Source organism: Saccopteryx leptura, chromosome 7 (genome assembly GCF_036850995.1).
Source record: "Saccopteryx leptura isolate mSacLep1 chromosome 7, mSacLep1_pri_phased_curated, whole genome shotgun sequence".
Taxonomy (NCBI): Eukaryota; Metazoa; Chordata; class Mammalia; order Chiroptera; family Emballonuridae; genus Saccopteryx; species Saccopteryx leptura.
The window spans coordinates 58,124,286-58,145,429 of NC_089509.1; the positions used below are offsets into that span (position 1 = coordinate 58,124,286).

Here is a 21,144-nt window from a genome sequence, read left to right on the forward strand (position 1 = left end):
GCAATTTTCCTAACTATATACTGTTACTTCTTTCCATATCAATACTTGGAAATAATTTGGCTTATTCTCTTCAATAGTGCTATAGTTTTCTGATGTGTAGATATACTGTAATACTGTATATTTAACAGTCCCCTACTAATGAATATTTGGGTTATTTCCTATTATTTTCTACAACAAACAATGCTGCAGTAGGGTTCATCTTCATATATCCATCATTATATATCAGCAAGGTAAGGTCTTAGGAGAATGAATTGCTGAGTCAAAGGATATGTGCATTTAAAATGTTGATAGGTGTTTCAAACTTTCTGTTGTGAGTAATTTTGGACCCTATATTCACTTACTTTCCGGGTTACTCCCTACCTTTTTGCTATCTAGTCTTTATTTGACTTGCGCATTCATCACAATGAATTTCAGTATGATGCCCCGCTGCACATGAACTTAATACAGAGTAGTAATCCGAATGAGGGCAAAAAGTGTAGCTGGCAATTTGTCCATGATTCTTCACGGCTTTAAAGAATGAAAAGCCACCCAAACAGTGCCCTGAGTCTGGGGTCATGCAGGACATTGCTGCATAAGGTGGCACAGCAGAAATCGTTCTTTTCACAGACCTGGTGCTCAGCAGATGTTTCAATATGTTTGTTTTCCGTTAGAGTAGAGTTTTCTATTGTCAAACACTTATATAAACATAGTATTAGCTAATAAATATGCTGTGCTACTATTGTATTGAAACTCAGAACACCACTGCTTTTCTTTCTTTTTGGGTCTTTTCCTTTTGAGCCAGTAAAGGATTAGAATAATAACTTAATAGGCAACAACTCAACATCTTAAAATGTAGCACTATGTTAGGATTTTATTTTACTTAAAATGTGTCTCTTTCTGCTCCTAGGTTGTCATAGAATTTTCTCTTCACCACTCAATCATATCTACTTACACAAGCAGCCAAGCAGTCAACAAAGAAGAAATTTCTTTTTCTGGAGACAAAGAGATATTTCACACAATATAGTTTTGCCGGCTGCAGTTTCTTCAGCTCATCCAGTCCCTAAGGTACTGTATTGCCTATTATCTGCCGCTTTTTCCAGCCAAGATAAAGGTTAGCTGCAGAGCAATCAGATGTTTTTCCACCTTTGATTTCTAAGGTATTTGAATCATAATTTTAAAACTTGGTTTGTGATTTTAAATTGTGATTTGAGAACTTTTAATATCCTGCAGTTCTATAATGTTAAGTTTTTAAAATAAAGAGCTGAGTTTACAACTCTTAAGCTTATTTAGAATTAAGATTTCTACCATGAATTTTTCTATATTAAATTTGTAACTGAAAATAAAACTACATGTATTGTAGGTTTTTAGAGAAAAATCTGACTATAAAATTGGAATTGTTCAAGAGAGATTACTTGAAACTAATATACTAGATTTTTTCCCCTAAAGCTTGCTCTTATACTTTTCTTGTTATTAATGCTGCTGTCTTTGAATATCCTTTAGGGTAAGTTAAAGAAAACATCTTGTCTCAGAGCATTCTTGAACTTTTTTTCCTAGCAATTACAATTCTGTGGAAAGACAATCTATTCTCCTTTTCTTTCTTTTCTTTTTTTTATGCACTATAAAGGATGTGTGTGGGTTATTTAGGAATAACAAGAATAGCTGAAAGAAATATAGATTAGTCACAAAAATCACCTGCTTTCCCCCTTTTATGTGGTTTTATTTTTTTCACAGTGAAGTCACATTAATTATACTTCCTGAAGGTGAGTGACCCATTTCTGTGGCAAGGGCTATCAAGACAAGCCACCAAAGTATGCTCCTGGCATTTTCTTAGTTCCAAAAGAAAAAGAAACCTCTGAAGAGGTGAATGTATTGTTTTAGAATTTCAGTGACAACTCAATAGCCCTACTTCTTGTAGTTGTAACCTGGCCAGGTCACAAAGCAGAGCTAAGGGCAGAGTCTGTGGGGAGACAGGGATTGTCGTGGGCATTGGTTGGGAAAGCCATAGGGGAGAGACACTCATTCAGAGCTCTAACGGCTGCATTACCTGTATCAGGATGGCCCATTGGCACACAAAAATAAGTGAAGGTCCTTTAATCCTCTGAGATGTCCTTCCAGAGGTGCCGTGATGTCAATTGAATAGTGTTATCTCTCTCAGCTCCTGTCCTCAACTCTTGCGTAGCCTTGCTGGGTACTGTTCAACAGTGCTTGTGTAGCAGTTTCCGTAAGTAGTTTATAAAGAGCTGTGCAAAACTTTGGGACAGAGAGTAGCTCTGTGTGTAAGATAGTGTTGATTTTCTGAATACCGCCGCTGGATTTAAGTAAGTGATGGAGATTGTTCTGCAAGGGTAATCAGAGTTGAATGTTTTGAGTTTGGGGGGATACTTTGTTGGGTTTTGACAAATGATAGAGATATTCTAGGTATTTTTTATGTATTTAAAAAGAAAAGAAAGCTGTTTTGTCTTATTGTCTGGTCCCTTATTAGTTTGGGTACAGTTGCAAAGTAAGGAAAGTGTGTATGTGATAGGCTTTGGTGGCCTTGACAGTCAGCCTTTTACATGTGTTCATTAGCAGAGGGTGTTGTGAGCTATCCTTTGCATAAATTTTATCTTTGTGTTAAGAAGATGAAAGTGCTCTTAATTAGCGAGTTGACAGTTTAGAAGCTTGGTGCTATTTTTCTTCAATGACAGTATGCTTCTAATGGGGTTGGGAGAAGGAAGAAAGAAAACTACTGTTTGTTTTGACCAGAGTCTACTTCAGTCCAGTTTGACTCAAAGCACAGTAAGGTTAACAGACCATCCAGAGACAGCACTAACAGGCAATGCTAAGTTCAAAAGGGCAAGGGAAGGAACTGGGGGCAGCCTGGAGGGTCTGTTGTGCTGGCTTTGGAGGTCGGTGCCCGGGCAGGAAGGGCAGAGCTCCATGAAGCAGGAGGCTGTGTCTGAAAAAATGATCCCATTGTCATGCGCTGGGTTCTGATCTTCGTTTTCAATCCTTTTTCCTCAAGCACATAAAGAAGCCAGACTATGTGACGACAGGCATTATACCCGACTGGGGAGACAGCATAGAAGTTAAGAATGAAGATCAGATTCAAGGGCTTCGTCAGGCTTGTCAGCTGGCCCGTCATGTCCTCCTCCTGGCTGGGAAGAATTTAAAGGTGGTGTCTCACCAAGCTTCAGAAGGACTCTTGTTTTTCCTTTTTCCCTTTAACTCCTCTTTTGTACACATCTAATTTGTTAATAATTAAGTAAAGTGTTGGGATGGGGGAAAGGGACTGTATTATTTCATGTCTTTATTCAAGAAACCATTTAAAATCCATACTCAATTTTAAATAGAACTCTGGAGATGCCGGGGCTCAATCAGCTCATGCAGGTTTACCAGAGCAGCCGGCTTGACTTTCACCCCTTCCTCCTGCCTTGTGGTTTCTGCTTTTATTCCCCGCATTACTTCTGTGTGCCTGAGGAGTTACTTGCCTCAGCCTTTGTCTCCTATTTTCCTGCATTAGCTTTGCAAAGAAAGATCAGACCAGATACGCAAAGCTATGGATAATAGAGCAATGTAATTATGTACAACTGTCTTACTACAAGATTTAGTTTTTCCACGATAATCTGAAACACTCTGCTATATAAGGTTCATAAAAGAAAATATGGGCTGGTAGCTTCCAAAAGATGAGCAGGATTTAGGAAGTGAGACTGGACAATGAAATCGCTTAAGGTATCATCTGTGTCATAAAATTGTTATAGCAACGTAATTAAACATAATGTGAATATAAAATGACACAAAGAAAATTATTGAAGAAATAGCTCGTTTTTAATAAAAGCTTTTGTTTTAGAATTTTATTCGTGATTTATGAGTTATGAAAATAGACTTCATGTGCTCACAAAACTCAGTTATAGTCTTCTTTTAGAGTGGGAGCAATTGGAGAGCATCTAGTAAGAGAAAAATATTTTAAAAAAACACTGGCTTATTTAAATATGGAAGAAATCAAGATCAGTGAAAATCAAAGCTGTAAAAAAAATGTATCAGATTCAGTTTTTTAAGTGATGATCCGTAATCCACATACCATTGCCGCAAAACCCTCCTAATGTTTCTCTGAGATACAAAGGTGTGGGCTGACCTACTTTTCAAGCTTTGTCATCTAAACTGACCAGCCTTTTGAGTACTTATATATATATTCTGTTAGCCCAAGGTACTAACCATTGAGAAAGAGGAAGGAATTGCCTAAGAACATATTCTTAAAATTTTCAGGTTAAAAAAGAGTCATGCCACTTAATGTCTCACAAATGATCTGAAGAATCTTAACAGTTTAAAAGTTCCATTTCCTAATAGTCCATAACACCATCGTATACTTAAATGATTGTCAAAAAGGTTCAATTTGGGATTTTAATGTTAATCATAATTAATTAACATTTTGTACCACAAATTTATCACGGTAGATTTATACAGTTTCATGTGTAAGTGCTGTAGATAAAAGCATAGTCAGTAGATATAGAAAATGTCTTCAGCTGTCACTGCACAATTTCTTTATTGAATATTCTAGGTTGACATGACCACTGAAGAGATAGATGCTCTGGTTCATCAGGAAATCATCAGTCACGATGCCTATCCTTCACCTCTAGGCTATGGAGGGTTTCCAAAATCTGTTTGTACCTCTGTAAACAACGTGCTATGTCATGGTATTCCTGACAGGTATTCATTGCTTAATAACATATTGTTCCTTTGGAAACTAAAACATGAAGCTAAGATCTATAACATATGGTGAGAGACACTATTGTTTAATTGAAGCCCACCTGCAAACTTTTGAAGCTGATTATGGTAAAACAAAAAATTTGAAGTATTTTGCTTCTACATGGACATGATACCCTCATTTAATGTTTGTGAAAGCAGTATGTAATACAAAAGAGTGGTTATACATTAAATATTTCTTTTACCTCCTTAGATTTTAACCATATAAATGGTAAAAATCCAAAAGTAGGTAAATTTTGGTTATCACTATTGATGTTTTGGCTCTTCGTAAAATTAAGGTAACTAATAAGTACATTTGTTTAAAAATAGTAGACTTTTATAAATGGCAATATGTTCATACTATATATGTCTTGTAAAATTTGATGTGACTAATGTAACTTAAAAATTAGGTATAGTTATTCCACTGATTCCTCCTCTACTCTAGATTATCATTGCAACTCATTGGGTTTGTGATAGTAGTCATTAGGTATTTATTTCTATATTCCTTTATTGAGATCTGTCTATCACCGTTTTTCCCTGTTTATATTTCAGTCGACCTCTTCAGGATGGAGATATTATCAACATTGACGTCACAGTGAGTAAATCATATAAAAAATAGTCTTTGATCAACTTCAGAATTGTTGGTAGCAACAGGAAGAAGAGTGGATTGAGAATGAACTGCACCGATGGAAGTGCTGTTTACTTCTAGACCCAGACGCAGGCAGCTGGTTTCCTTTTTTGTCTTTAACTCTGTGTTTATTCCAAGTAAACCCAGGCCTGACTTGAATTTAGGGCTGGAATCAGATGCACTGAGATCAATGTTGGCCTAAGTGAAATGTCAACCCAATCCTGCTATGTGTCATGTTTTTGAGAAGGTGTAATTGTTATTGATCCACTGTGTAGTTAATGCAGAGCACCGCAGCACTGGGCAGCTGCTGAAGCTAGATATGTATGAGATGAGCTAACGTGAAGAAAGCCAGCATTTTTCCTTCACTCCGCCAAGATTGATCTTCCTCTTCCTGCTGATTCTGAGTGGGGCCTGTCATTATCTTAGTCTGTCATTAGGGGCTGCGTTGGCCTGTGTGTGTCAGTCTATTTGGACAGCAACTCTTTTGCTAGCTGTGTTCCTTAGATTTATTAAAATCCCTGAAGGTAGTAGCATCATGTTCCATTTCTGGTTTAGAGAGCCTTGAACTCAAAGCATGCAAGCTGATTGGTTTCCTCTCTGAACTTCAGTTTTCCCAAATGGTTAACAACCTTTCTTTTAAATAACAACCAAAATAATTTAATGTAGAAACTTTAAATTTTACAAGCTCTAAACCTTTTCTAATATTCTTGGCTCTTGACTGTTCTCAGACTTGGCTTTTCTGTGCTTTGGCTATTCATTTTGCTAAAAAGGTTGGTAATGATACCTTTGGATTATGTAGATAATAAATAAACTCTATGCATCTGATAACTAATAAATAAAATTTAAATAGATATAATTTAAACATCTGATGAGGCTAGTTGAGATTTACAGCATTCAAGGAGTATAGTTTCTATTAATGAGGAAATATTTTTTTGCTTAGATTTTTCATTGAATTTATTGGGGTTATGTTGGTTACTAGAATTATATAGATTTCATGTGTACAATTCTATAGCACATCATCTGTACGCTGTACTGTGTGTTCACCACCCATAGTCAAGTCTCCTTCCATCACTATATCCCCTTACCCTTTTCTACCTGTCCCCAGCCCCTTTCCCTCTTGTAATCCCTATGCCCCTCTTCTTCTCTGACAGCTGTCAGTCTGTTCTCCACATCTGTGAGTCCGTTTCTATTTTGTTTGTTTGTTCATTTTGTTCATTAGATTCCATATATAAGTGAAATTATATGGTGTATGGTGTTTGTCTTTCTCTTACTGGATTATTTCACTTAGCATAATACTCCCCAGGTCCACCCATGCTGTCACAAAAGGTAAGTTTTTCTTCCTTTTTATGGCTGAGTAGTATTCCATTGTACCATAGGTTTCTATCCACTTATCTACTGATGGATACTTAGGCTGTTTCCAAATTTTGGCTATTGTAAATACTGCTGCAATGAACATAGGGGTGCAGAGGAAATGTTTTAAATAATAGCTGTTCTTTATCCAGCCCATAACAACCAAGATAAGAGTGGGAATGAGGTAAAAATTGGCATCCAGTAGTTGAGTTCAGTCAGATTTTTAGTTGTTCACATTAATCCAGGCTTTTTTTTTAGATCAGTTTGTGTGGAGATATAGCCAAATATTCTTTTATTGATGATATTCTTTTTATATCATTTTATCCTACTTAGAATACTTGAACGTTTGCTCCACACATATTCTGTTGGTATCTTTCCAACTCAGAATCATGTAGAAAGAGGTATTTTATAAAGTGTACCTGAAGTAAAGTATTTTTCATGATATACTTTTCTTTTGATTATATCTGATTTGGGGTTTTACATTTATTATCTCACCTTATCACCCCCTAATAAAATATTGCTTTTTTGAATGAAATTATCATACTCTTCCATCCTGCTTTCAATGTGTTCAAAGAGAATATTACATGCCTTTTCTAAGTTTCCAGAAGACTTAATACACACTTCTATTTTTAACATTATAATAATTTCTTTTCCTTTTTCTTTTTATTCAGTGAGAGGAGGGGAGGCAGGGACAGATTCCCTCATGTGCCCCAACTGGGATCCACCAGGCAAGCCCACTAGGGGATGATGCTCTGCCCATCTGGGGTATTGCTCCGTTGTTCAGCAACCAAGCTCTTCTTAGCACCTGAGGCGGAGGCCATGGAGCCATCCTCAGCTCCTGGGGCCAACTCACTCCAATTGAGTCATGGCTGCAGGAGGGGAAGAGAGAGAGAGAAAAAGAAAGAAGCGAGAGGGGGAGGGGTAAAGAAGCAGATGGGCACTTCTCCTGTGTGCCCTAACCAGAAATTGAATCCAGGACATCCACATGCTGGGCCAATTATCTACCACTGAGCCAACCAGCCAGGGCCATAGTAATTTCATAATTGTAAAATTCATAAAACAAAGTGAAATAATTTCAACTGTTTAGACATGTAAAGGAGTCAAGGAAACATATAGGTTAGTATCTTAACAAATTATAGTCCTTGTGAAATATTTTATTAAGTGAAAAACCTTATTAATAGAGTCTATATTTTATCAGAAAATACTCATTGCATTTTATAATTTTTTATGTCCAGTATATATCACAAGAAAATAGACTTCTTTTTCCCTTGAAAGTTGAATGTTAAAAAATGGATTATGTAGCCCTGGTGGGGTAGCTCAGTTGGTTAGAGTATAGTCCTGATATGCCAAGGTTGTGGGTTTGATCTTGGGTCAGGTCACATAACAAGAATCAACCAATGAATACATAAATAAGTGGAACAACAAATTGATGTTTCTCTCTCTAAAATCAACTTAAAAATAGACTATGCAATGCCCATAGTAGTAGCTAACTAAATATTTGTTAAATAAACGAAGTGCAAAAAAGAAGTTTGTGAGTACAAACAGTAATTACAGGTAACTGTCACAGACTTTCAAAAGTATTGTTATATATATGACTCTTTCAAGTAGTCCTTTTGAAAGCTAGCAAAAGTAATATGAAAAGGCAAATAAAAATTTTTTAAAATACAGTTTTACTTAAATAGCAGTTATACAAACATTCAGTTACAAAATTTTTAAATAATTACTCTTTTATTAGTAAATGTTATATTCTTGTATATAAAATTAAAACTTGTACTTTCTTGAATTGTAAATGGAAATGAATGTATAAAAAACACTGTTCTATTGCAAAGTAATTAAGATACTTTGCTACTATAGAGAACACACTGGATTAGAAGCCAATAATCCATCATATGAATCTGGATCTACCTCTATATTCTGCCACTACTTTTGGCAAGTTACTTGTCTATTTCATTTCCTAGACTTTTAAACTGAAGTCACAATAAAGACTTTTCCTTCTTCCCTCACAGTGTGGGAGCGTATTTTTTTAAATGCAGAATTGTGTGCAGATTTAAGACATTAATTTAATATTAAAACAGAAAGCTCAGATAAATATTTGTATAACAGTTTCTGCATTCCTCTTTATGAGAAAGAGAAATGTGAAATATAATTACATAGGTCAAATTTATGCAAAATAGCAAATTCCATGCTACATCAATGGATCAATATTCAATTAGTCTTCTCAGCCTTTTATATTTATTATAGTGTTTGGTAGGTATTGATTTTCATAATGAATCTGGTATCTTGCAAGATCCTGCAGGGACTATTGAATATTGAAGACTGATGAAATTATATTTTTTATAATTTTATTCTTGACACTGTTTTCTTATATTTTAAGTCTTTAAATATTGATGTATAGTTGTTTATTTGTTTGTTTTCTGTTAACATTCTGCTATCTGAAATATTCAACTAAGATTTCACTTTCAGGCAAGATTTTTCATTTCTATATTGAGCCACTTCAGTTCTTCAAGCTAAATTTTCCTGTAGTCTGTTATAATATTGACATGTCTATCTTATTTCTTCTTGATATTATCTATGACTTCCAAGTATAGAACTGGTAAATAAAAGATCAAATATCTTCATGACATTGAAGAAACTATTCACTGTGTTAAATATTTCTGGATTCTCTAAACCTATTCTAATAATTGTGGGTCAGCATCTATGGTCATTAATTTTTGCATATATAGTTTTGTCTTCTCAAAAATAAAGTGAGGAATCAAAATGTTACTATAGTATTGCTAATCACAATACTGAAGTAGCCATACTAGTCACTTATTTATTGTTAAAATCATATAATATTGCATGGCTTCATCTTTTAAATTTCTGTAAGGTTTCAGCACATCTATTTCTTTTTTTGTAGGTAAACTTAAGAGTAATCCTGGAAGGGTGAAACATATGAATGTGCTAAATATATAACTGAATCCAATGTATACTTTAGAAGAGTAGATTTTTAGACAAGGATATATTTTTAAATTTCTGCCTGTGTTTAGGTCTATTACAATGGCTACCATGGAGACACCTCTGAAACGTTTTTGGTGGGCAATGTGGATGAATGTGGTAGAAAGTTAGTGGCAGTTGCCAGGAGGTGTAGAGATGAAGCTATTGCAGCTTGCAAAGCAGGGGCTCCCTTCTCCGTAATTGGAAACACAATCAGGTAAGCCTTACACTGACAAGTAAAGGGAGGGTAGCAAATGGTACAAAGATTATTGGTGGCTCGGTATAAAATTGATGACATGTTTTATGATTCAGAACCGTCATTTCAGTCTGATACCAGTATATGAACTGCCAGGTGGCAATGTTGTTGTGTTCCCTGGGTTAAAAAGAAAAAAAAATTTTTTTTAATGAATTATATCAGGTTCAGCAAAGAAATTTATAGAAGCAGTAAGCAATATTTATAGGATTGCTTTTGTTTTAGCTTGACATGTTGGTTTGTGGTGTTCCTTTACTCAAAATCACACCAAACATGGAGGAAAATATCAAGAAGGGGCTAAGCATCCTAACATTTGGATAATGAGACAGGAGAAAAGCTAAATTTTATAAAGGAAAGAAGTTAAATGTATTCCTATGACACAGAAGTAAAAAGTGTTAGCTCAAGCCAGCTTTACCATTCAGATCAGCGGATTAGCACACAGCCTGAAAAGGTGATCTTCTGTCCTTTTTGGTCTGGTCCATTTTTCCTGTTAACCATTGTTTATGCTCAGCAGTCTGTGCTTGCTTTTGGAGTGTATGTGTATTTTCTGAATTCAAGATTTTTCTTTGTAATCTGTTATCTACTTTCAGATCTTTTCCCCCATAACTGTTTTGAAGTAGACATGCAGAATATGTTTTCATTTCAAAGTAACGCATTTTGTTAAAGATGATCACATCAGTACCTTTTAAAGTACTGTTCTCATTAATATGAACGATTGAATACTTCCCATTTGTCCGAAGGATGGATGGCTTAGTCACCTTGAAAAGATGGTGCCTTTTTTCTTCATAAGCCCTCAAATGCTTTAAGAAAGAAGGCAGTAAAATATCAGTTAAATGTATTTATGGCTTTAAAAATATTGTAACAGTGTCTGACTCAAACTTTAGTAAAATCTCTTTGGGTTATATCTGAGAAGCTTTTATTGAAGACTTTGAACAAAATTGTGTTTTTGACAGTTTTAAATTATAGGCTAACTAGCCTGGGAAAAAAGGATAGTGTCTCTCTGTTCTTTCATAGGAAATGTTGAATCAGACCCCTACTGGGAAAAGAAATTTAATGCATATCTCACTATCTTACTGTCCATGAATATAATAGAAATGAATTCAAAATGCAGTTTTATTTTTGCAAATGGGATGAGTCGATAGATGTACCTCATATTTTTGAACACCTAGGGTTCAACAAATTTACTGGTGGTGCTCTTGCATTTTAACAAAATTTATTCTTCAGTAGAAGGGGGCAGAGAACACTAGTTCTTATTCAAGCATTCTCTCGAGCTCTGCATTCATGGCTGTGTCTAAAGGGCATGTCAGCCTTTGATTCTCTCTGAGAGGTAATTATCCTTTTCCTGTCACAGAACAACAAATGATAGCTAACTACAGAGGCACATTTGCAGTAGTCACATTCATCAACTGCAGGAAAAAAATTCAATTTAATTGTGCAACACAGCTGCACATGGGCTTTTGAGCATTTCTGTTGTTCTCCTTGTCTCACTATTCCTCCCTCCAGATCTATTTTTTAAACTTTTTTTTTCTGGTTATTTTTTCCCCTTTTTGTCTCTTCTTCCATTTTTACTCTCTGTACTTTCTTGTTAAAGTAATTTTCCTTTGTGGCTCTCATTCTTTTTTCCCCATTGAAGGCTATGAATGTAGAAAATTATCACAATTACTCATATAATTGAGCCTCTTTGTAGCAAGTGCAACTCCAGTAGCCTTTCTCCATCATGAAAATGGTTTCATTATAGGGTTTTTCATATTCTCTGACACCATCTACACAGAGGAACAGGCGTGCAGATGAGATGTACTAGGAACAGGCTAGATCAGTAAGGTCACAGTAGGAATAATTAGCTCTGCTATGGAAAGAGCATCTAGGCCTTTTACTGCTACATAAATGTACTGTCCGTGGCTTTTAGTCACAAAAAAACTTACTAACAAATGGAGCTCCCGCCTACTACTTTGAAAAAAAGATTTGTATCAACACTACAATTTTCCATCATTAAGACTAATAACACAGAGCCTAGTATACATCAAGGGGAATAAAAAGAAAAATCTCACATTCAAGTGGCGGCTGGGTGCTGACCTTTGTTCCCTTTTTTTGTGTTCGACTTAACTGTTTACAAAAAAGAGCCACACGCCACACCAACATGCAGGTGAATTCCAGCTAGTACTAGCAAAGCATAGCATTCAGTTGGAAAATCTGATAAATCTCCATGTAAGATAATGTGTTTCATTATATATTCACTAAATTAATTCTAGATACATAAAAAAGAAGAGTAGAATTGAAAGTGACATTGGATTTTTGCTATTTAGATGCAAAGGTCAGTTTTCACAGAGTATGAACTTGCATGTACCAGCTCTTTTGAAAACCAGCAGTCCCAACAACAGCACTTACAAAACTATATAAAAAAACAACAACAACAGACAACGAACTTTTTACTTTTAACCTAGTACATTTCTTTATTTATATGGTTTATGTCTGCCACCGGACAGGAAACTGGCCCGGATTCTAACAAATGTTTGCTCTAATGGGTTAAGGCAGTGTTTCTGGACATCTATTATTTCACCTTTTCCTATTCAGGCAAACTCTCAAGGGAGTAAATAAACAAGCAATCTCCACCTTTATGCCAAAAGTACTTGGAATCGTTACAGACCGAAGGTTTACAAACATTTTTCAACTCAGTCTCGTTAATTTTAAGATATTCATCATGTTTTGCATAGCCTCCCTCTACTGACACATCATGAGAACATTCAAGCATCTTTTATGAGTATTATGTTACCAAAAACCTAGTGATCTTTATAATAAATTTTTAAATTCTCTGAAACCTATAGGATAGGAGGAGATGTCTGAAAAAGTATTTATTGCCAAAACAGTTTAATGGAAAGAGTTTTTCTCTATGTGTTCTTTTGTTTCATGAGGGCTAGTGATTGTTAAGTTACTGTGTTATTATCCTCATTGTAGGTCCATTTGCTTTAAAATATATCTAAATCTGTATTTTTGTAATTATCTCTAGATGGCATAATCTGTGCATATGAGAATATTGTGAATGTGTAATTCATGTATCACAAATATGTGACAGTTCAATCAAAAATAATTTAAACTTATACTTGTAAATGTCATGATGAAAGTATCAATAAATGGTTTTTCATGTTTAATTCATAAGTATATGTTTTGATATTAATTTAGAAGAATATAAAGCAGATTTTTAAAAATAATCTCTTTCTATTAGATTATGCACATTTAAACAATAAGTGGCTCAGGCAAAATAAGTCATTTTAGTGTCATCTGTGATGGATTTTTCTTGACAGCTACTGTAAATTACAATTATACTGCTTCTCTTTGCACATGAAAGTAAGCATTGCAATAAATTATCTTTTATTTCAATCCATCACGTCTGCTTTTCAGAAACAGAAAACCTCAAATAAAAGTTCAGGACTATTGTAAGAAAAATACAATAATTGGTGTTCAGTCTGAAAAAAAAATGTATCACTCATTTGGAAAACAGTTGTAGGCTTTCAAAAATATGTATATTACTAATTATACTTAAACATTCCTTGTCATTAGAGGGGCTCCTTGGACTTGTGCATTCCTGTATTAAAAAGTACTGCTTAAAATGAAAATCTGGAAAATGAAGGGAAATTTTCATAACTTAGAAAATCGGGTGCCATTTGAGATTCTTAAGTTAGAGATGTGACCCTTAGTGCTCTTTATAGGATTCAGGTAAAAATGGTAAAACAACAACAAATACTTATTTTTATGTGTATTGTTATTTTTTTTAGAAGAGTGTGTCCTTAAATATAGTACTCCTCTACTCTCTTGGGGAACATACTCTTAGTCATAAAAATGTAGTTGACATATATTAAGAATTTTAATTTAACCAGACAATACTTCAGTTGAGGAAAACTGTCTTATGAAAGGGAATTAAACTGAAGAAAATGGTCACAAGATGAAATTCCTTAAGACAGATTTCTCTTTCAACTATAACTGAAACATTAACAGTAATAATACCGTACAATTTAAAAGTAAGGTTCATAAACTACTTTTCTACATCTTCTTCCTTCTCTAGCATTCCACATGAAAGACTTCAAATCATAAATGTGCTCAGACTCATGTGGAAGTGTCCTACTGTCTAGGAGGATTTTTAGTTAGAAAAACATCAGAACACATGAGCTAATACCAAGAGAGTTCATTTCAGTAGATTTCAGCAAAAAGCAGACAGACTTCATTAGTGAAATGTCCAGGGCAAGAAGACCCTGTGCTCAGAAGTGGGTCCTGTCCCTATGATGGCTGGTGTTGGGAGCACCTGTGGCTTTTCTTGGCCACCCCAGCCCACCCAGCTGTTTCCATGTTCCCCAACACACCAGTCAAGGAGAGGTGCACACACTCCACCTTCCCATGCGACAAGAGTTACCAGTTCTTGCTTTCATGTTAGAGTGGGATTTGCTACAAGTCACTTTGCTTGTCCTTATGAAGTTAAATTTAAATCCTAGAATTAGGTAAATAATTTTGTGCCTCCCATGTGTTCCCAAATAATAGAAGGGGTGTGCCTTTAAATAGCAATTTGGAACATTGATGAGATTTTTTATCCCATTTAATCCCCTGTAGGTATGTGTTAAAAAGCTAACTACCAGTCCAGAAGGAGAATATCCTGAAAAGTAGACAGAAATGTATACTTAGCTCCTGGGAATTGAGCATTGTGATGGGTGCTCAACCAAGGAACTGGAGAAAATTTGTCCTGTTCTTTTCACATGGCTGTGAAATCCTCTTACCTTTGCATCCTTTTGACCTTTGACATATACCTTCTATGATATTCCTATAACCCAAAGTTCCACAGGATCCAGGCAGTAAATTGTTGTAGGAGAATGCACTCAGATATCTTTAGCTACCTAGTAATTGCACAGCTTCTTTTATGAAGAGGAATGAGAGGTATGATGAGGAAGGGACCCTAAGTGTTTTTTTAGAGTGGGCTTTCTTCGTTTCATTGGAAATTAAGATGAAGATTGCCATTGTAACCCACATTTAAGATGTAGCTGTGATGCCTGCCAACCACAGCTTTTAAAAGAAAATAGAACAGTTTATACTGAATGCTCTCAGAATCATTGAGGTTTGTTGAAACAAAGTAATATAATTTACAGGTTTAGGTAGAGTCCATTTTTGTAAAAAAAAAAAAAATGTGGATCATTAAATGTCTTATTTAATAATATCTCTTTCATTCTCTATCCACTCTCCATCCTCAGTTTCTATTCAGAAATTGTGTGGTACAAATAGAAAGGCTTTAGGAAACTTGTTTCACCTCCTGTCCAAACTGCAGAGACACACATAAATATCCATAAAGTACAACTAGTTAAAAACATTGACTTATCATTCCTGTCCTCAGCACATGCATCAACTTTCTTCTTTCTGTGCTAGCAGTTACATGGAAATCAAAACTGAATGAGAGTCTGCCCATCTGCTGTTTATAGTGAAGTTATTTTACAGGTCTGGGGATGAAGGTAAAACTGTTGAGAGAAAAGTATATTGACATGCATGCCTTTGAGTCATGTTGAAGTAAATGGACTGTCTTTTGGAAACTCCAGTTTGGGATCTGAAAACTTTGGTTTTGTTAAGAATTTGAATAGCAGCTTTGCTCCTGACAGTTTAACCTTGAATCCACATCATCATCCTTTTGTGTGTATGGATTCAAAATTAGAATTCAAAGAGTACTTAATCTTGTAAATCCCAATCCACTGTTATGATTAGAGTTTAGGCACTATGCCCTTCATCCACATGAAAGTATATATTTTAACGGTGTATGTGTTCTTGTCTTTCTGGCACTCCCAGAAATAAACATTTGTATCTAGTTTCAAAAACAACTTCTTAACCTTGTAGGTGAAGATTTTAGGGTTGGAGTACATGTGCTGTATTTTATTTATATGGAATAGATGGAATCCAAATGATTTGCATGTAGAAATGACTCATGAAGCATTAGGAATTAAGAATGATAATACTAGTTTTTCTTAAGCATTACAGTGATTAAAAAGCATTCTTTATGAATCCCGTTAATGCTGTAGATCTGGAGGGGAAGTCCTAAATGATCACAAAGCTTTGGAGGGTTTCAAGAATATGGACAAAGCAGATTTGACCTTTTGTGTGAGTGATACACACTCTCACAAAACATTTGCAAATGTTTTGCAAACATTGTGTCTGTTTGCAAAATGTATAATGTTTTGAAATATATCAGAATAAGGGAATTATAGAAGTAGGAAGTCACATTTCTAGAGCGTAAATTTTTTCCTCTGTTTAGTTCCCAAATCAGTAGTAATTTTTACATTCTTTTTGTGAAGCCCTATACACACCAGGCAGGTTTTTATGACCTTCATTACATGCACTGTAGTTTGGTTATGTCAATCCATATATGTGTGCATGCACACTCACTTGTCTAAAAGTGGTCTTGTTTGAATGCTGTACTAAGGTAAATGATGCAAAGTTCTGTGTTAGATACATACCTTTCTTCTTCATTTTCCAAAAGGAGTTTTATAAGCAATAGCAAAAATATTAATTTATTCCAGAATAATGAAAACATATTATTTCTGACTCTAAATATAACTGTTTTTTTCTTTTTATTGACTATTTTAAAATGACTTTGTTTTATTTATGTATGCATGAAGAACTTATCTAATTTAATTAAATATTTTGTTTGGTCACTTTTAAAGCCACATAACTCATCAGAATGGTTTGCAAGTCTGTCCACATTTTGTGGGACATGGGATAGGATCTTACTTTCATGGACATCCAGAAATTTGGCATCATGGTAAGAAAGTTAATTTAGGAGCTGTTTATTGAATGGAGTTGGGATAAGGCAGTTTTGCTCCTGATGGTTTAACTTTGAATCCACATCATCATCCTTTTATGTGTGTGGATTCAAAATTAGGATTCAAAGAGTACTTAATCATAACCAGCACATTACTACATTACTGGATTAGAGCCCAGTACTTTCATTCCCAAAATAAGGTTTATTTTACTTTTTGTCTTATCTTGGGAAAGTGATGGCTGGAAGGCACAATGACTATTTGTCTAGGAAGAGTTACTGCAAACAGAATGCCACTGCATCAGTGTCCCAGCGGCATGCACTTATGACTGTTTTCTGTTTCCCTTTTTCTACCCCCTTCTCTAACTGCTGACTGCTGTGGTTAAACTTCATTACATCCTACACAGCGTTGACAGCTGACATATTTAGCAGCATGTACTCTTTAGTGATTTTTAGATTATACCCACCCTGTGTTCCTTCCCCAGAATCTCTCGTTTTTCACTGCCTGGGTGTGCATCCTACAGTGGGAAGGCAGGGGTGGGCCACAAGGCAGTGGAGGGGGTTTAGGGTAGGAGGCAGTTCTTTGAAGTGCCCCCCAGAGGAGTGCACACCTGCACAGAGACCAAAGCACCCTGTGCAGGTGTGCACCCCCTCCTTGGGTGCTTGGGTGGGAGCAGTCCCTGGAGGAACTTGGTGCTTGGGTGGGAGCAGTCCCTGCCTGGAACCCATCCCCTGGAAGAGCCCTAGAGATGCAACAGGTCAGAACTCTCTTTGGGCAAAAAAGAGCCCCACTGAGGCAGCTCAGAAGGGATCCAGGATGGAGGGCAGAAATGGCCTCTCAGACATGTGCCCGACCCAGACCCAACACTTGGAGTTCTTTGAAGTCACCCCTGACCTTGCCTCATACTGCAACCTGTACCCTAAGTGGCTGCCTTTCCTTTGCATCTGTTCCTCACGATGTCTTTGTCTTTGGCATGGGGGTGGATCACAAGGCCCAGGACCAAGCAAAGCCAGGAGACCTCATAGCAAGTGTTGGGGTGGGGAGGTGGGAGTGGGGGATCCTGTCAAGTGTCTAAAACACCCAGGCTGCCCTGCTAGGCCTTGACCCCAAGTGCAGAAAATGCAAAGGCCCAGGCGCCCCATGTTTAACTCCTGGTTGGTAGCCGGCATCTAGGATTCTAGAAATCTCCACCCCCACTAATATCCCAAAAGAAAAAAAATTAAATTACCAAGTTTTTTGAACAGCCCAACCCCCCCTCTAATTCTGTTTCTTTCTAGTCTTCCCTCCATTTCTCATTCCCACTCCCCCAACCTACCCCGTGTTTTATTTTTTGCAGCAAATGACAGCGATCTACTCATGGAGGAGGGAATGGCCTTCACCATAGGTCAGTGCGGGATCTCCTCTTCAGAGAGTCCAGGCTCCCCCAGCAGAAGCAATGGCGCTGGCCTAGGCCAGGCAGCCCCATGAAGGACTAATAAAGTCAATCAGCATAATGAAATAATTCAGATGCATAATAAATCTGATTAAATAATATCCTTGAGACCCATCTTCCTAAATCAGATTCTTACCGACACATTTAGCAGACAGCAGCCCTCCAATGTCTAATTCTGTTACCAGTATAATGTGGTGTTTGGATTTTGGGGTGTGTGTGTGTGTGTGTGTGTGTGTGTGTGTTCGTTCATTAACACCTAGTAACTGGAGGCTATTATGTCCCTTGCTCCCTGTCAGCAAGTGGCACATACTCTCTGGTGGCCCATTCTTGGCTGATCCTGTGATTGGTAGCCCCACCAAATTTTAATCACCTAAGACCCGGAAGGCATCATGTTTCTGACTGTGGGATTTAATGGAGAAGCAATTAGAGTGAAATAAGAAAATTGTTATTTGCTGATTAATGAACATTTTGAGCATGTTTTAAAAATTCAAATATTTTTTGAAACTCACTGGTACTTATAAGAGGGACTGGTGTTTGGGTGGTTATTATCCACAGGGTCCTAATTAAGGCTTGATTAAAATGCCCTTTTTCCTCTAAAAAATTACGAACGAAGTAGGCAACTTCACACATTTTGAATGCTGTAACGTTTTCTCTTCCTACTGTTTAGTTTGTAGTGTACTATGTAAGCAACATCAATTATCAGCCCTTGCGATATGACAACACGAACCCTTGGGGGAAGTACCTGGGAGGGGAGGGGAGAACCTTCTTATTCTTTTATTATAATCAGCGGAAACAATGTTTAACTAGAATCTGATTAGATCACTGGAGTAATTCTTTTCTCTCTTAAAGAGCCAATCATAACCGAGGGATCACCTGAATTTAAAGTCCTGGAAGATGCGTGGACTGTGGTCTCCCTGGACAATCAAAGGTGTTTGCTTTCTGCCCGGTTGCTTTTAAATTGTGTGGGAAGGGAAAGTTCGTCTGCTCGCGCTGGTGAGCTTCGTTCCCGCCCGGCCTGCGCTAGCGCGAGTCCTCACCACTGCCTTCTGTATTGCAGGTCCGCCCAGTTCGAGCACACCGTCGTCATCACGTCGAGGGGCGCTCAGATCCTGACCAAACTACCCCATGAGGCCTGAGGAACGGCCCCAAGGTCGCAGAGGCTGGGCGCCTTTCTCCTAAATTGCTGAAGGCCAGCTGGAAAACTTTTAGAAGAAACGGGCGGGCCGCCGGTTGGTTGCGCAGCTGCCAACCTAGTAACAAGAAGCGTCTTGGAAAACCCGGTGGGAACTGAGGGCAGAAGGCCTGCGTGGCGGCGTGGCTACGGAGAGACTGGTCCTGGCGCTGCGCTCAGCTTCCCAGCTCGGGGAAATGTTTCTGGAGGGGCATGGGGACGCTCTCATTTGGAAGATGAGGGATTCCTAGAGGTGCTTGGTTTTTTCTTTCCCTTCTCTGGACTTGGCTCAAGTAAAAACCTTTCACTCCTAAACCATTATGTCTGCGCTCCTTGTCCCTGACAGTTAACTAGGGCAAGAAGAGGGTTGTTGGTTAATTTTTGAGTTTCTGGACTTCACATATGCGCGCATGAAGGAAAACCTGAGACTAGCTCTTGGCTGGACTTTTTATTTAAGTATCTTTTCCCCTTGTGGATCCTACATTGGCTAGCCCGGAGGGCACTCGCAGAGGCCCAGTGCTCCACAGCCTTTCTGGTTCTTTCCCCTTCCTAACTGCTTTGCAATGAAAAGATAGCCCGTATAGAGGGATTAGTTACAAATATTTCTTTGCCCGTGGACCCCGGGGCCTGGCCCTTCTGCAGGGCTTTATCAATACAAAAACAGGACTTTCGGTCCCCTGCGGCTAGTCTTCCCGCCCTCATCCTACCCTGTGGTGCCATCCCAGAGGTTTCCTTTGAGAGATCTCTCTCTCTCTCTCTCTCTCTCACACACACACACACACACACACACACACGAGACCACCGTTTAGTGCATGAACCCCAGGCTGATCTAACCTCTAAACTGACCTCTCCTCATACTGGCCCCCTTGGAACTGCTCAGGGCACTGGAGACCCAGAAGGACTCAGCAAGAAGAGACAAGGGCCTCGTTGGCAGAATTGGGTCTGGTGAGCTTCACTCCGGTTTGGCCTGCCTGCAACTCCAACTGCCTCAGGAACAGGAAATCTAAGGACTCACATTTCTCACTCAAGACTCATTGCTGCCTGGAGTTACCTTCCCTTTCCTTGCCCAGCTCTCCAGGACCTGTTCACACCTAGGCTCAGGGGTGGAAATGGGTTTGGCCTCTAGCGGGCCAGGCAGAAAGTAGCCCCCCCTCTGGTCATGGTTTTAGGAACAAGTCCAGTTAGGGTGTCCTGGCTGTCAGTGGTTTCCTAACTCTTGTTACTGAAGCAGGGTTTTTAAGTTGCCACCCACTAAGTATAGCGTGGGTTGGAATGCACCAAGGAAACATAGGGTACCTATAGCTGCCATGTCAGATGGCCTCTGTGATTGGGCTCCAAGAGCCAGCTCCTCTCTATGACACTCGCAGTGGTAGAAAAAAGGATAGGAAACTGAAGCCAATGAGCACGCTGGGAAAAGTGTTCAGTTGAAGCTTTTCCCTGAACTTGGGATTCTCTTGGGCACCCTCCAACCCCTCTGGCTCTCTTTCTCTGCATTCAGGGATGGAGAATTTGTTCAGAAATGATTTTGAGTCTAGTGGATCTGAGACCTGGAAAAGACAAAGAAGGGCTTGAAGATGTCCAAGGTTTACAGAAACACTTTGGGGGTCCTGAGACTTGATCAAGCAAAGGCTTAGAGACGGAAGCTGCTGCACTTGGACATTCCTGAGTCTCTAGAGAGGAGCAAGACCCACATGTCCTCAGAAGAGCTTTGCCTGAGAATGACTTCACTTCTCTCCTAGAACAGTAGGATTGCACCAATTAGCCCGTATCTTATCTACGAATCAGGTTTGCCAAGAATAATTTTATTAAGACCACAGGATTTTAACAACCACTGGGATAACACACTGCTTGGAGGTG

General features: G+C 37.8%; 1 protein-coding gene across 1 annotated transcript in view; it reads left to right on the plus strand.

The window, feature by feature from the left end:
• Positions 1-19,590, plus strand: part of METAP1D (methionyl aminopeptidase type 1D, mitochondrial) — a 77,893-nt gene extending 58,303 nt beyond the window's left edge. Inside the window, exons 2-10 of the mRNA XM_066346600.1 lie at positions 887-1,044; positions 2,984-3,133; positions 4,517-4,665; positions 5,254-5,296; positions 9,706-9,869; positions 16,589-16,686; positions 18,021-18,068; positions 18,966-19,044; positions 19,174-19,590. Of these exons, the coding sequence (XP_066202697.1) occupies positions 887-1,044; positions 2,984-3,133; positions 4,517-4,665; positions 5,254-5,296; positions 9,706-9,869; positions 16,589-16,686; positions 18,021-18,068; positions 18,966-19,044; positions 19,174-19,252 (968 nt within the window). The 3' untranslated portion in view covers positions 19,253-19,590. The remainder of the gene's footprint in view (positions 1-886; positions 1,045-2,983; positions 3,134-4,516; positions 4,666-5,253; positions 5,297-9,705; positions 9,870-16,588; positions 16,687-18,020; positions 18,069-18,965; positions 19,045-19,173) is intronic.
• The last annotated feature ends 1,554 nt before the right edge of the window (positions 19,591-21,144 follow it).